Source organism: Passer domesticus, chromosome 7 (genome assembly GCF_036417665.1).
Source record: "Passer domesticus isolate bPasDom1 chromosome 7, bPasDom1.hap1, whole genome shotgun sequence".
Classification (NCBI taxonomy): Eukaryota; Metazoa; Chordata; class Aves; order Passeriformes; family Passeridae; genus Passer; species Passer domesticus.
Genome location: NC_087480.1, coordinates 35224955 through 35240726, shown reverse-complemented (window position 1 = coordinate 35240726; position 15772 = coordinate 35224955). Strand labels below are relative to the sequence as shown.

Genomic DNA, 15772 nt, shown 5'->3' with positions numbered 1-15772 from the left:
CCCTCAGCGGCGCAGTAATGGCGGCCCGGGCCGGGGTGAGGGGGCGAGGGGCGGCCCCGCCCCGCCCTCGCGCCCCGAAAGGCGGGAAAGGCGACGCGCAGGCGCACGGCGGGCCGGAGCCATGGCGCTGTGCGTGTGGGAGCGGGCGGGGGGCCCGGCATGGGGCTGAGGGGAGCGGGGATCCCTGTGGGGGAAGGACGCCCTGCGGGGCTGAGGGGCGAACCCCCGCGCTGGGGCTCACAGGGGTTTCTGCGAGGAGCGCTGGGTGGGGTGTCCTCGGGCAGCAGTATGGACGCGCAGGGTGTCTGCGCTGGCAGAGGTTTAAGGGTGCATTAAACTCCAGGGGTGCTGGCAAGTGAATACGCGGGTTCTTCGTGAGCCTGCTGCCGGCTTTCAGGTGCTAGGTGGGGGAAAAGCTGAAATTCCACGTGATGGCGAGCAGCTGTGGTACGAGTTATCACCTGCTTGCTTGTGTTCCCCTTTAGTTCGGAGGCTTTGAGGCGGGCGCAGCTCATGGAGGTGCTGAAGAAGGAGGTGAGGGCCATGCTGATCGCTGCCAAGGCGGGCCTGACGCCGGAGCAGCTGGAGGAGCAGTACATGGCCATGGTCTGCAAGCCTCTCCCTCTGCACGACCTGGGCTTCCAGTCCACCTTGGAGCTGGTGACACAAATGCCTGAAGTTGTCCAAATCTGCTCTTCCAAGAACGGCGCTGTAATCCTCAAAGGTGAGGTTTTGTTTCCAAATGGGTGGAGGAGTATTTTGGAGCCTCATACTGGAGTGATGTTCAGATGTGCAGAACTGTATGTCACATATCTGTTCATCTGTTTCTCATACAACTCTGGTTAATTTTTTGTTTTTGATATTTCTTCTTGTATTTTGATCTGTCTTTTTAACGCTTTTGTGCTCTTCCCTCCTAAAAAAGTCACCCATGCTTCTAGTTATTTTTGTACACTTTTTCACTCTGCTCTTGGTTTAGAAGCTGACATAACATTTCCTTATGTGTACACTAGAACTGGTAAGTATCACTTTTTCCTGTAAATGTAAGCTACAGCAGGAGCCAAAACCAGGGATGGGGCCTCTCAAGAGGAGCTGTGAAGGTTTCTGTACCTGACAAGGAAGGCAGCTTAGCCTGTATCAAAGAACCTTTTTCATTTTCTTTTTCTTTGGGGAGCAGTTATGACAACAAGTGGCAGTTGCAAAGAGTTGATTGGGGAGGGTGAAATGGCTGGGGGCTTTTTGAGTGCCACAGTAACACAAGAAAAAGTTGTTTAGAAGCTTGGAAAAGACCTGGGCTGCTCTCCAGGGAGACCTTTGGGCAGGGGTACTCTGTAGTGAGAGTTTACTGTGATTCTGCTTTCCCAGCAAAACTCTCAGCAGCTTGGTTCTTGTTTGTGATCCTGCATCCAAGAATTTGACCTGCCTTCCTGCCTGGTCTGAATTTCTGGGGATGAGGGTGCAGATGGTTGCTGGCTTTTAAAAATAGTTCAGTTTGCAAAGGTTGAAGGACATCAGCCATGGTTTAGTGGGATTGCTTTTGAAGGAGACAGCTGCTTCTGGAAGGGGTGTGGAGAAGAGGAAAGAAAGGAACAAAGAGGGGCTTTGGCAGTGTAGAGCTTTTGATGGTTCATTGTTCTGGTTGTCTGTTTCCTTCTCTTGCAGCCATTGCAGATGATTCCACCAAAGGGATTGCCAAGCTGGTTGCCAACCAGAAAGTAAAGACGCGCAAGGCATCAAAGAAAACCGCTGCGAAGGCAAATGCTACTTTTTTCACTAAGAACTCTAAGAACCCACAGAGTTTCCAGGCTCTGAGTGCTGGGACTCCTGTCCTGCCAGCAGGGGTGAGGGCTGAGCTGCAGGACCTGCTGAGCTCCTCACCGCTTCTGCTGGCAGACCTGGACAAGGCCTTCCTCAGGCGCTTTGGCCGCGCGTTCCAGTACCGGCAGTACGGCTTTTTGTCCGTGTTTGAGGTCCTCAGGAGCATGTCTGATTCCATTGTCGTTGAGCAAACAAAGGCAGGTTCCTTGCTGGTCCTCAGGAAGTACCTGGCAAGCAAGATAGAACAGCAAGACGTGCCTCAAGGTGAGGCTGAGGAAGAAGAGATGCCTCAGAGTGAAGCTGAGGAGGAGGAGGAGGAGCCTCAAACTGAGGTTCAGGAAGAACAGATGCCTCAAACTGAGGTTCAGGAAGAACAGATGCCTCAAACTGAGGTTCAGGAAGAACAGATGCCTCAAACTGAGGTTCAGGAAGAAAAGATGCCTCAAGGTGAGGCTCAGGAAGAAGAGATGCTGCAAGGTGAGGTGGTGTTTTTAACTGAAAGCACCTAGCTCTTCCAAGCTCTGTGGCCAACAACTGCCTTTCAGGTTCCTGTTGCTGCATTTGCAGTTGCTGCAGGGGTCCTGATTCCCCTGGGCTTTGGCACAGAGGGGCTGTTGAGTGCTGCAGAAGCAGCTGGCACGAGGCAGTTGTCTTGGTAGCAGAGAATTTAACGGGAAGGTTTTTGGCACTGTTTTGTGGTGTGAGGTGAAAGAAGGGCTGATTAACCCGTTCAGAGTATGGACTTGCTGAATGTGTGTGTAGGACTGGAATTTCTAGTCATTCCAGGTGATAGGTGAAAAAACTAGGAGGACCTTCTCAGTGTCTGCTCTGCAGGCTGGTAAAGCTTTTGTCATACACTTCTTGAGACTGAAGATTTAACAGTGGCCTGAAAGGCATGGCTACAGTGTTCCACAAAGAGACAGACACCCTCATCATTCCCATAAAACCTGTGGGAGAGGGTGGATAATCACAGACAGTTCCTGCCAAATTCACAGCTTTTCCAGGGAAAATACATTTTAACATTATTCTAGCAATGGGTTTTAACCTTCAGCTTGCTTACAAGAGCAAGTGATTCTTGGTTCATTTTAACTTACTGACAGAGTGAATCCTCATGAACGTGGTGGCTGTGAATGCTACAAGTATTGAGGAAAACAACACCAATGCTTTCAGACTTCCATTTTTAATGTTTTCCCTTTCTGCTTAATGTGCAACACTGTATCAGTCCAACAAGGAATAACAGCCAAATTCTTGTCTTTGCAGCAGCATCTGCAGCTGAGATGCCTTCTTTGGAACCCACCTGTGAGACAAAGAGCTTCTGCCAGGCAGCAGCTCTGATGGATTCAGAGGCAGTGCAAACACAAGCAGGAGATTTGGGTGATCACCTCAAGCAGGTAAGTGGCTGGACAAATGATCTGTAGATTTGCCATGTCAGATTCAAGGGGTGATACTCTTTTTGCTATCTTTCTTTCTGTTGAGTTTGCTTTGTTGAGGCCCCGCTGCTTCCAAGCATTTTTGTAGCTGTTTTAGATGTCTCTGGAGGCAAGGAGACTCCTAGTGACCTGGTGAATAGCTTTATGTGGCACCCAAAGTCAGTCTGTTTCTGGTCTCCTTCTGATCTTGAGGTCTGTCAGATCATCCCAGGCCAGTTAAGTGTTATCTTGCTGGCTTACAAGAGTGGTGATACCTTTTGATATAGTTACTTGTAACTGGCCTTTGATAACTTTGTTTTGAGACCAGTTGTGTGAAATTTCCCCTGCTGCTGTTGACAGGGCTTCAGTGTCAACCAGCTGGACAGAGCTGGGGAATGTTCCTCAGTGACCTTGATTCCTGCAGTCTCAAGTCTGCTATTTGGTAGGAAATTATCCTTATTTTGTTTTGTTTAGCAGTGTGGTTTTGGAAGGGGCTGGAGAATAGCAGTGTAGAGGCTTTGAACTGCCAAATCTTTTTGGCAGAGTTTGTTTGTACCTCCTTTATTTTTTTCTTTTGAGTGCCTTTGGGCCTTCTTTTTCCCAGGAAAATCCTACTGCTTAGAGTTGTTTCCTCTACCTAGATTGTCTTGTGGCTATACCCAGCTGTACAACTGGAGCTTAGAGGCAGGGAAGGAATCCCAAGGGTTCTGACTTCGGTGTTTTGTGTGCTAATGAGCTTGGAAGCCTGGAACTTTGAGTTGGACTTTGTGTAGCACTTGAGAGATTTTTGGCAGCCTGTTCTGATCCTTTAAAGAAATTTTGGTTTGGTGTGATGAGGTCCACAGGGAATTTCCCTGGGTCAAGCCACAAGTTTTATTGTGTGAAGGCAATGAAAGAAGGGATGTGGTCTAGGCAGCCCCAGATTTTTGTCCCTAGGTATTGCAGAAGGAACCCATTTAAAGACCCTGACAAGACTTGCAAGATGTTGTACAACTCCTGTTTGTCATGAAACACCATGTGTGCTGTTTTGTTTTTAAAAAGCTCTAAAGAGGAGGAAAGCAGTCTAGGATGTGTTTGTTTGGGTGTGCAATGGGCATTTGTTCATCAGGATGCTGCAAGGTAGAGGGGAAAGATGCAGCCTGATCCCTGCCCTGGTATCCTGGAAGTGTTTTCAGGGTCAGGTGGGGCACAAGGCTGAGTCCATCTGCTCAGTTCCAAGAAAAAAGCTAGATAAAGAAGACAGAGCTGCTGCTCTCAGGAGCTTTTTTTTTCTTGCTGTGACAGAAGGAAAAGTGTCACCCACACCACTCTTGGCAGCTGCCAGTCCAGCTTGGGGCAAGGAGTCAGCCCCTCTTGCAAGTCATACCTCTTATAAAGCCTGATTTTATACTCTTGCTTTATCTTTTTATAGCTTTGTTGTATTTTGTGAGCTTCTTTTCAAGTGCACATCCCCATAAGTCTTTCAAAGAAATGTCTGTTGTCACTAACATATGTGAGCAAGCATATGAAGCTCATGTGTGCCCTTAACACTCTGATCTGAAGAGGTTTATCAGAGCAAAATTGTCCCTTAGAAATGCCACCACTCACAGGAATACACAGAGGAAATATTTAAAATTGTAAGAGGAAATTTGTGAAGTTGTAAGGGGTTTTTAGAGGTGATGCTGCTGCTCAGGCCAGAATTCCCTCAGTTGCTCCTAGACTCAAAAATGTTAACTCACTGTTTAACTGAAATGTTTTAGTCAAAATTTCTAGCTCCAAAAAATTGAAGGGCATTAGGCTTTACTCAGTCTGCAGAAGGAGAGACCAGGGAAGTTGTCACAGCACCAAGCCTGCCAGAATTCAAGAAACATTTGGACAATGCTCTCAGGCTCGTGGTGGGATTCTTGGGGTGGTCTTTGCAGGTCTAGGAGCTGGACTTTGATGATCCTTGTGGGTGCCTTCTAACCCAGAATATTCTATGATTCTGTGATCTGCACCTTTACAAAGTTTAAGACATTAAGAAAGCCACTATTGCAAAACCCTTTTGTTTGCAGTTGAATTTAGAAATAAGCAGCAGGGAGTGTGCTGGAATATGAATTGCCCACACCTTGCCTGATGTGTGATGCAGTGATAATTTGTACTGTGCTCACAATGAGTGAAATTGAAGTGTTTTTGACTTTAATCATTGGAGAAGTGCTGTCTTCCAGCACAAAAGAAAGCTCTTGAAAGTAGCTGATGTTGGATTAAGGCTCCCATCCATACTACTTCAAGTGAAATAATGTTTTCAGCAGTTATAATAATGAAAAATTTAAAGCTATTCAAAGAGCTCACTTGTACAAATTTGTCTAAAGTGAGAAAAGATCAGAAATTTTAGATTGTAACTGGTTGTGTCTTTGGGAAGCAGCTCTAGTGTGAAAGTGGGATGCATTCATGCCTTCTGTCACTTCAGAATAATTTTCAGATAGTTTTGCTGGTTCAATTGTGTACTTTTTCACAGTCATGGAATATAGACATAATAACTTTTCAGTAAAATCCATCTAAGAGGTGGATTGGGTTTGGGGTTTGATTTTGTTTTGCTTTTTAAGCAATAGTTATTCACTATTTTTGTCTAAATATATGACCTGACTTCATTTCCTCTCCTATATTCCTTGCAGGAATATGAGCAAAGTATTTTTGTTGCACCCCTCTTAACACTGGAGGGAAGAAAGAAAGAGAGTGTGAAAATGGTTGTTTCTGTAACAGGGAAAGTTTCCATGTTTCAAGTTTGCCCAGTTTGTGGGGATTCTCTGATAATTCAGTAATTCACAAGTCCCCAGGAAAGCAGAACTATGTTTTAAATTAATGGAAAGGCCAATTATGTGTGTTCAGTGCATGACGAGACATCTGAGTGCCACCTCCCCCTTGTCCCTTTGTAGCATCAAGGTTTTGAGCAGTTTCCACCGACTCCAGAAATCCCTCCAGACGCTGTTCAGGACAGAAGCCTTTGCAGTTTGCCCCCTCTGAAGAGAAGGTGCTTGGTGGGAGTCATTGTGGAATTCGTCGTCTCTCCTAGCCAGTTCTACATCCACGTCTGCAGCACGGAAGCATCCTATAAACTGCAGGATCTGATGTTTGAGATGAGGTGGGAGCATGCTGTGGCAGTGCAGGGGTGTTTGTGCTGAGGGAGCAGGGCACCCAGCTCTTGGTCATGGTCACTGCTGGCTTCATGCTTGGTGCAGAGATGCTGGTGCTGTCCTGAAGCACTACTCAAAATGTGCATCCCTTTTAACTAACAAGCAATTAGTGTGGTCACCAGCAGCTCCTGTGGTTTGTCTGTGTCCTGGCAGTTCTGAATTTGTAAGCCTGGAAGGGCTATGGAAAGGAGCTTGGAGGGTTCCTGTGTCTTGTCTCTGCAGCTGTTGTTAAATGTGCTCAGTTAAGGCTTTTACTTCCACCTCCAACACTGCAGCTGGGCAGTACTGCAGAGCCTGGTTCATGAGAAATGCTGATGTGTCAAGGTAATGGTAAAAAAGTAATGATTAGGATGTCTGTGTTTAGCCTCTGATTAATCTCCATTAACTAACTTTTTGTTGTACCCCAAAAGCATCATTCAAATGTTAAAAGTTTGGGGTTGCAGTTTGATTCCTATTTCAGTTTTAAGTACAACAGAACAGAGATATAAAGGATCTGTTAATACAAATCCTGAAAATTCACGTCATGGGGACTTTAAAAAGTCAGGATTCTTTTGATATCCCATATATTTCTCCTTGTTCATCTCCTGCACCTCCTGAGGCTGGTTTCTCACTGTCATCTTTTACAGACACGTTTACTCACATAAAGTTGCTTCTGATAAATACATCATGCCTGAGTCTGCAGTGCGGCCCGGGCAGCTCTGCTGTGTCATGGTCTCCAAGTGGTGGTACCGTGTGATCATCCACCGTGTCATCAATGACCAGGAGGTAGAGGTCTTCTATGCAGACTATGGACACCTCCAGATTGTCCAGAAGTCTTGGCTGAGATTCCTCAAGTAAGTGAATTACCCGTGGGCAGCAGAATTTCAGAACAGCTGAGGTTGGATTAGGCTTCTGGAGGTCATCCTGTCCAAGCTCCCTGCTGGAGTGGGGCTGTCTAGAGCAGGCTGCCTAGGACCATGCTGAGATGGTTTTTGAATGTTTCCAAGGATGATGATTCCATGACCTCTCTGGGCAACCCATTCCAGAGCTTGGTCACTCTCCTGGTAAAAATGTCACTTCCCAGCTGGTCCACACTGTGCTGGTGCATGGTGGTGTTCTTCCCCAAGACTTTGCTGAACTTTGTGAGGTTCCTGTCTGTACATTTCTCTGTCCTGTCAAGATCTGTCTGGATGGCAACCTGACCCTCTAGGGCATCAGCCACTCCTGCCAGTTTTGTGTCACCAGCAGACTGAGGGTAGACTCTCCCCCATCCCCCAGATAGATGATGAAGACCTAGAGCAATACTGACCCAGCACTGGCCCCTGGGGTACACTGCTAAATCCTTTGCTGTGTCTGCCCTCACTCTTCAGTCTGTCCTAAGCTGCTGTCTGTCACCTTGGGGCAAGCTCCCTAATCTCCTTCCTGGGTTGCATGGATGGATACACACATTCTCCTGAAGGCACACCCCCCAGGTAGCACTTGTGTGCAATGCCAGGGGTGCTTTTTCCCTGCAGTTCAGCACATTTTCTATATTTGTCTTTCCCCTGCTTTGCCTCTCCTTGTGTCTGGCTGTTGGCATTCTTGGATTCAAAAGTCAAGGTTCTCCATCTGTAATTTTGTCTCCACAAGGGGTTTTGATGGGAAGGTGCTTGGGCCAGGGAATGCATAAGGGACCAGTTGTCATTGCTGGTTTTTCTGTGACTGTTCTCTGGGTATGGAGTGTTTTCTGAAGTTCCTTTGGGTTTTAGTCATGAGTGCACAATCCAATGTATGCTTCTGCATTCCTAAACTGGTAGTAAAACCCAGAAGAGGAGAAGTTCTGCTCTTCTGCTGATTTATCCCTGATCATAGAATCATTATCTCTGCTGTAATGTTTTTGCTTTGTGTTTTAGGTGGCACTACTTGAAGCTCCCTGCTCAGGCCATCCCATGTTCCTTAGCATGGGTAAAACCCGTGGAGGTAGGTGTGCACATGCAGTTCTGTTTATTGACATATGTAGAGAAGTTATCAAGTAGAGGTTGTCTTTTTCTCCTGCCAAGGGCAAACATTTGGATGAAGTCAGGTCCTGTTGATATTTACAGCAGAATTAGTGCTGTTACATTCAGCAGAGTGTGCTGGGCAAGTGTCTGCTCTACAAGAAATCACCCTTGCAGTGCTTTCCTTGCCATCAGAGCATTCTTGTTTATGTTCCTGCAGAAACAGATGGCTCCTGCTAAGCAGCACAGCAAACTTGTTCCTCTCCCTGCCAGTAGTTCCACAAGGTCCTTCTGAAGCCTTGGCAGCTCCAACCCTCTGTTTTAAAAACTTATTCTGTAACAGAGCTTTAAGTGAGTTGGTTTGATGCAGTTAGCACAGCCAGAGTTAGAGAGGTCATAAGAAAGTTTCTCTGTGATGGGAAATTTCTTGGTCAAGAAGCCTGAGAAGTACAATCTCTGAAGGAAAGCATGTGAGCAGAGTTGCTGCCTGTGTGTTTTTAAGGATGTTGCTTTTAAAAAGTTATTTTCCCCTTGGGTTTTGAGGGTTAATCACAGTTTTCCTTGTGATGAGGCTTAGCAGCATCTTATTAAGTTCTGATACTTTTAATGCTTGTAAAGTCTTGTGATTCCAGGAAGTAAAAAAGAAATCCCAACAAACAACTGTATTTTAGGCAATTGGGATAAAATCACTGGTGAATACCATGGAACTGTGTTTGGAAGTAGGTATTTAGGGCATTCCCAGTGTAATGAGAATTGCAGGCTTTGGGGTAGTTTGGTTTAGTTTCATGCAGAGAAGCTTGTCTGCCTGACTTTGCTGTATTTGTCACTAGCCTGGCCTAGCTCAGTTGGCTTTTGAGAAGTGCCCACCACAAGGAGAAGTCTCAGGTGGTGGATATTGGTCTGTTTCTGGTGACTTTACATTGTTTCCTCTTCAGGGTACGTGGTCCAGCGCAGCAATTCTCCTGTTCAAGCATCTCTGTCGCTTCAAGGAGCTCGTGGGCATCGTGGATGAATACGTGGATGGAGTTCTGTACCTCTTCCTGTGTGACACATCCACCAAGGAGGATGTCTACTTCCACTCTGTCCTGAGGGATATGGGATATGCTGATGTCTGTGGGGAGAACATCCCTTCCCAGGTCAGGAGGGAGGCGAGTGCTGCTGAAAGGAAGGGAAAGGGAAGGATCCCTGCTGGGGTGCCTGTAAATGGGAAGGTTCTTAATGGGAAGATTCTTATCTTGAAGCAAGTGGTTTTGTGAAGAGCAAAACTGGTATTCCTTGCTTTCCTGTGGCTTTTCATTTTGTGACTGCATCCCTAACTCTGTGTGGGGAGCTTGCTTTTTGGTTAAGGTGGAGTCTGGTGGTACAGCAGAGATGTTCTGTTTAGTAGAACAAACTGTTTTCAGCCTGTCTTCTAGCAATGGATTAAAAGTTCATATGGAAATGGTTTTGGTTTATAAACTGTCATATTTTGCCAGTGAAATGTACAGTGCTGGATGGCATAACCATGGTAATTGCCTACTGTCACACCAGTTGTAAGATCATTTGTGCTTTTACCTGTGGCATTGTTTGCATGTGTCAGCTCAGTTCCAGTAAGAACAGTGTGGATTATGCAAACCCTTGGAAAGGTGCTGCCATGATTTTATATTTCAGCAGAAAGCTGAGTTTCACAGCCTGGAGTGCTTCTATCTGTTTTATTCAGCAGATGCAGAGTGCATGTTCTGGCAGGATTAGATCCTGTGATGGTATCTTTGCATGTGTAGGCCAAATTTTGGGGGAGAGGGGCATTGCTGAGAAATTTTGCTGCTGGCAAAAGAGGAGTTGATTTTCTTAATAAGGCCATTTCTGCAAGAATGTGGAGCTAACTCTTGGTGTTGTGCACCTTCACCCATTTGCTGACCTGTTAGAGATTTGCTGCATCCTTTTATTCTTTGTGGCAATTACAATGTAGAGGTTTTTTACTGTTCTGCCATGGTTTTCATTTGTTCTAGGAATTTGAGGAACTGAATCCTTCAGCCTTGTATGTTCAGCCCAGTGGGAAGCAGGGGAATGTTGAAGTGGTGGAACCAGACCTTCACTTGCAGCAGGAATCTCGGGATGCAGACAGTGAAACAGCAACCTTGAAGCTGAATGGGGCTGAGCTGTGACCAGGTGAGAGTTTGGCACAGCTGTCATTCCATGGAATCAGCTCCAGAGCTCAGCAGATGGGTCTTGTTTTAGTCCCATGGAAGTTTTCTGTGCAGCTGGTTTTCTGCTTTTATAAAAAGCAAGCAGAAACATAATATGAAAACTAGTATTTATAAGTACCATAAATACCTTTCTAGCTGCCCGTCCTCTGATCCCTTTGCAGACTTCAGGGGGACTCTGTGCTCTCTCTAACCTCCCCTATCTGCACCATAATTTTTCAGTTTGAGAACTCAGAGCAGGAAGTGTGTGTTTTCCTCTTAGATCTCTGGGTTTGGCAAACGATGTGTAATAATTCAGGGTAGTAGTCTGTAAATGCAGGGAAAGACCACAAGTGCTGGTGGTGAATATTTGCAGTAAAGGCTCATCCTAAACTGACCTGAAAGGAAGTGATTTGCAGTCCTGGTTGTTGCTGAGGATAAGCAACAACTTAACAACTACAGGTTTGTTAACAAAATGACTCTGAGGTGAATGTAAAGCGTATGTGTGTGCTTTACACCTAGGGTTTCAGAGCATTTCAAAGCTTTTCAAAGAGAAGCCCTTGGCTATGTAACAGTTTGATCAACTGCAGAGCAGAGAGGTTCAGCAGGGAGTAAACCCCAGGTTGTGAGTGCAGTCTAGGGTAGTACCATTAAAAACACCAGAAGCACTTGACAACAGGTGATTCTCTCCCCTTTTCTGTGTTATTTAAACTGTAGTATTTTCATGAGACATTCATTTTACTACAGGGAGCAAAACACCTTTCAAGCCAGTGTCAGGTGAAGTGCTCAGCAGAGGGCCTGCTCTGGGGCTGTTTCTGACACTGCTCTGAAAGGAGAGTAAAAGCAAGTCTGATGCTAGTAACTTGTAAAGGTAGTCATTTTCTCTAGTTATTTTTTCTAGCCAACTTAGGTTTCTGTGCTAGAGAAACTCTGTGTAAGCTGTGTGTCTTGGATATTAATGTCCTTGCTCTGTCAGTTTATCAAATGAACTGAAAGACACAAACCATCATCTTACTGTGTGTGTTTGGGAGAAGGTAGTGTGGGGAAGACTGCAAATCTTGAGTTTGTGTTTCAAATGCAGGAATCTGGAGAGTTCCTTACCTAGCTGATTAAAGCAAGATTCATATATGTCAGATACAGGTGGTGATTTGAGGACTAGAGGAATGTAAATGCATCCTGTCCCTCAGTGAGAATGGTGTGGGTGGCAAGAGGAGATAAAAATCATCTTGTAGCCTTGTCCTGACACTCATATTTTTTCCTGCATGTTAAGCAGAGGTTTTCAGTGGGCTGCTGGTATCCAGCTGAGTAGTTGGCTAATTTAGGCTCCAGTGATGCCTGTCTTGGCATCCTGTCAGCACTGAATTCCTGCTGCCCAGCCATCCTTGCTGCTGCAGGAGTGCCTCACAGTCCCCTTGTGCCCTGACAACTGAAGCAGCCTAGGGAGCAAGTACCCAGTTTTTGAACAGCTGTGGTTGAATTGCTGCTTGTCTGTCATTTTACTAGTTTTCTCCTCCATACTGAGCTAAAAAATACAAACATCAGCTCTTGTCTCTGGCTGAGAAATGAGTAAACATCCCTGAAATGTAAATTTAATTTGAATTCTTAATCAGAAATGCAGAGGGGCTTCCTCTGACTCAGCTCCTGCCTCCTTGCAGAAACTCCCTCTGTCATTGCCATCACTGGTTCTGCGTGGGGCTGCTGAGAGATGAGACATCTGTCAGCTCTTTGATAAGAGAGGGTGCCTTGTCTCTTGTAATAATCTATGGCTCCTTCAAGCTTGCTGTGGAGGAAAAGCTGCCCTTTGGCCAGGGGGATTATTGTTGTGTAGTCTTGTTGTTCTGGTTTTTTAATTATCCATTTGCTGACCTTCCACTTCTTTGTAAATTTTGAGAGATAATTAAGATCAGGGCAGCTAATGAGCTGAGTGTGCACTAATTGCACCCTCTCCATTTTTTTTACATACATTTACAGGCACCTCATTCTCTTGGAGAGTCCTCAGTGCCTGCTGTCTTACTCGAGTCAGTGGAAGACCTTTACACCTCCTTTATTTACTCCAGGCAATGAGAAGAAATGAGGCAGGATAACCCAGATCAGATAGGAAGTTTTTCCAGCAGGGCCCAACTTTATGAAGCTGTCCATCCCACTGTTGGACACATGGCAGCACCACTCATGCTGTGCCTCCTTAACAGTGTGAACAGATTCATTCAGAATTGGCAGAAAGTTGAGCAGTCTGTTACTGTGAGTTTTGCAGCCCCTCTTGGGTGTCCTAAGGCTGGTGCTGCTGGAACAGATGGAAATGTTGGTGTTTCTGTGGGCTGGAGATGCCACAATAATAAATAGCTAGATGCAATGTTGACCTTTGTGCAGCAAAATGGATTTCTAGTTGTTTAATGGGAACAAAATGAGTTGAGGGTTAGTTCTCTCATTGTTGGGTTTTGTTCTCTTTTCCAGGCTTTCTGCTGCTTGCATGCAGAAGTATTTGTTTCTCCACTCCAGTGTTCATTTCATACTGAGTCTCCCATTCTCTCAACCATAGGGAACTAAAGCATTTTGTAAACCCTGTGAGTTCCCTGTGTGGATGCTTTTCTTCCATCTTCCAAATAATGGAAGAGTTTACAACACCCATACAAGAGCTGCTCCATTTACAGGGTGGATTAAGTGACTTGCCAAAGGCAGTGGCTGTTCATGCCTTGGAACTTTCTCTCTAGAGTTCCTTAGACAAAACCTCCTGAATTCACATCTGATTTCCCACCTCTGGGGAAGTGCAGCTGGAGCAGCAGGAGGAGAGGGGTCCTTGCATTACACCATGTCAGACTCATCAAACAGGTGTGCAGTAGCAAGTCTTCTTTCCATGACCTGGTGAGGCCCAGGCAAAAGGGATTTCAGTCTCAACTGGAGCTCTTGGATTTGCTTGTGCAGATTTGATCTTTCTTTTCTGTGTTCCTTTATGCAGATGAAGAAAACATGAAGACCAACACCTTCCCAGCAGTCTCATGGTTGGCCTCTGCCATGCTCTGGGCTCTGTGACCCTGGGCCACCTCAGGAACTGTGTGTCCCTCCTGCCCTGCTCTCTGCAGTGTTGGCAGCTGCATGACTGGCCACTTCCCATGCCTGCTTCCAGTGGCTGCCCAGCCTGAGAAGGAAAGTGAGATAGGAGGGGAGAAGCTGGAGCTGCTGCCAAGGAAGGCTGTCTGGAGCAGCACAGACTCTCTGTATAGACCCTGTTATTGGGGTTTTTTTGTTCAGAAATGTTTAATCCCTTGAAAAAACCTGGAGTGTGATGTCTCAGGTGTGCCCAGCATGGGTGATAAATGTTGGTTTTGCTTTCAGGAGAGTAGTTTGTTTTTGTTGTACCGGTGGTGTACTGAGTTACTGCTCTTTAATATAATGGTTCAGGAGAACATCCAAGTGTCACATTGTGTTATGTATCCTTTAAGTTTGAGAGGGAAATTGGCTGCCCGGCCCTCCTTCCTTCAGTGCATGAGCTGTTTGGACATTGTGTGGGGATGTGATTTGATTTTTAATATAGTGGCTCTACACTCTCCTTGCTCTGAGGAAAGCTGAAGAAACCTCCCTCCCCAAAAAGAAGATGCTGTGATTTGTTGGATGTCATGTGTACAAAGTGTCAGGAATCTCATCTTAAAGATATGGAATAAAATCTGTAAGGAATCCAGTGAGAGAGAGCCTGAAGCTTGACCATGTTTGTGTAACTTTTTGCCAGTGGGTGTTAATGCAGAGAAAAGCTGTGAAAACAGAAGTGCCCTGGTTAGGAATGCTGGCATCCAGCTGCTTTTCTGGTACCTGGAGTGTTCCTCACGTCTTCAGGGGCTTCAAGGGCCATTCTGTGCCCACCTGTAACCATGGCAGAGGTATCTTCCTCTGCAGACCACCAAGAAAATCTGAATTATACTAGCAATAATACTGGAATGGGTAAAAGCCCAGCATAAGACATTTGTGGATTGGACAAGTTGATCTTTAAAGCTCTCTTCCAACCCAAACCATTGTATTATTCTTTCACTTTTTTTTTTTTTTTTTTTTTTAATTTCAGCATTTAAGGGTGGTTTGGGATGTGAAACAGCTAAAAACCAAAAATCTGTGGCTGGTTAAAAAGCAGCTGCTGGGAAAGCTAATGAAAGGAGATGGAAGGAGAATGCTGAGGAGCAGGGGCTGTCCAGCCCTGTGGGGAGCTTCAGAGGTTTCCTGACTTCTCTGGTGCCATGTTTGGGCTGGGGCACTCGCTGCACATTTTTGTTATTCATCACTGAGCTTGCTCAGAGCTCAGCCTCTGCTGCAGAGCCCCCTTTTTCAGGGAGGTGACAGCTGGGGCCACAGTGGGGTGTCCTGAGAAGATCCCCAGATCCTCTTTTCACTCGGGCTGCTCTGGCAGTGCCAAGTGCCTCCTGCAAACTGACCTCAGGAAAATGGGGTGGTGAGTTTTGTTCCCTTTGGAAAAGGGCTGGGGTTTGTGACCAGGGGCCTGTGGCTCCTCAGTGAGCTGATGCCCCCTAAAATTCCAAATGGTGCAGGATGTCTCCCAGACCCAACCTGTGAAGCCTTGTGAAGGCTGACTTAGAACAGAGACTAGATGGAGCTAGAGAATAAAGCAGGGATTTTTTAAGAGGCCTCAATGGATCCACCTTGGGCAGCACAACCCAAAATGGCCACAACATGGACAACTGGTCACGAGGTCTCTCACCTTTATGAGTTCTGCTCCATTTGCATATTGGAATTAACCGTCCAGTTACAGCTTTAGCCCATGCAGTCCCATCCTTGTTTTTCTCTCTTCATTCCACGTTGTTTGTGCTCTTGGGCTGAGATTTGGATCATTTGTCCTTGGTCCCCAGCTGGAGAAGGAATTGTTTTGTCTCCCTGCTCTGTGCAGAGAGCTCACCATCCCCTAATACGAAGCCCAGACCCACACACCAAAGCAGCACAGAATCTGAAAAATATAAAAGCTCAAACCTGAGGCATCACCTGGGCTGCAGCAGAGCTGTCAGTGTGTCCCTGCTGCTGCTGCTGGGTCACTGCTAGGTGGCAGCCGAGGCCAGTGCTCAGCAGCTCAGCTCCCTGCAGCCTCAAACTCCTCGGGGGCCTGGGAGGTGAGGAGCTGAAGAACATCCTGCTCAGTGGGCAGGTCCCTGTGCCCCGCAGGAGCTGCCTCTGTCCTCCCTTCCTGCAGTGCAGCAGGTCCCCAGGCTGCCTGGGCATGCAGCTGGGAGCTCTGGGGATGGGTCCCACTGCTGTCTCAGGAAATTGAGAATGGGGAGATGCTGTGGGGT

At 46.4% G+C, this 15772-nt stretch overlaps 1 protein-coding gene across 2 annotated transcripts; it reads left to right on the top strand.

Annotated features, from left to right (window-relative positions):
• The first annotated feature begins 115 nt into the window (after positions 1-115).
• On the top strand, positions 116-14166 carry TDRD5 (tudor domain containing 5). 2 transcript variants are annotated; one of them, XM_064427663.1, is made up of 10 exons: positions 116-129; positions 486-724; positions 1660-2292; positions 3079-3206; positions 6119-6324; positions 7003-7209; positions 8248-8314; positions 9267-9467; positions 10320-10479; positions 13447-14166. In XM_064427663.1, exons 1-9 carry the CDS (start codon positions 122-124, stop codon positions 10473-10475), a joined length of 1845 nt encoding a protein of 614 aa, XP_064283733.1. In that variant the 5' UTR covers positions 116-121; the 3' UTR covers positions 10476-10479; positions 13447-14166. The 2 variants fall into 2 exon arrangements, with proteins under 2 accessions (XP_064283733.1, XP_064283731.1); XM_064427661.1 differs by having other exon boundaries at positions 3076-3206.
• Positions 14167-15772: the final 1606 nt, after the last annotated feature.

Bases quoted from the DNA above. Each gene is read 5' to 3' on its own strand.
- TDRD5 (XM_064427661.1), top strand. The intron at 2,293-3,075 runs GTGAGGTGGTGT...TTGTCTTTGCAG, and splicing joins GGAAGAAGAGATGCTGCAAG to CAGCATCTGCAGCTGAGATG. The intron at 9,468-10,319 runs GTCAGGAGGGAG...CATTTGTTCTAG, and splicing joins GGGAGAACATCCCTTCCCAG to GAATTTGAGGAACTGAATCC.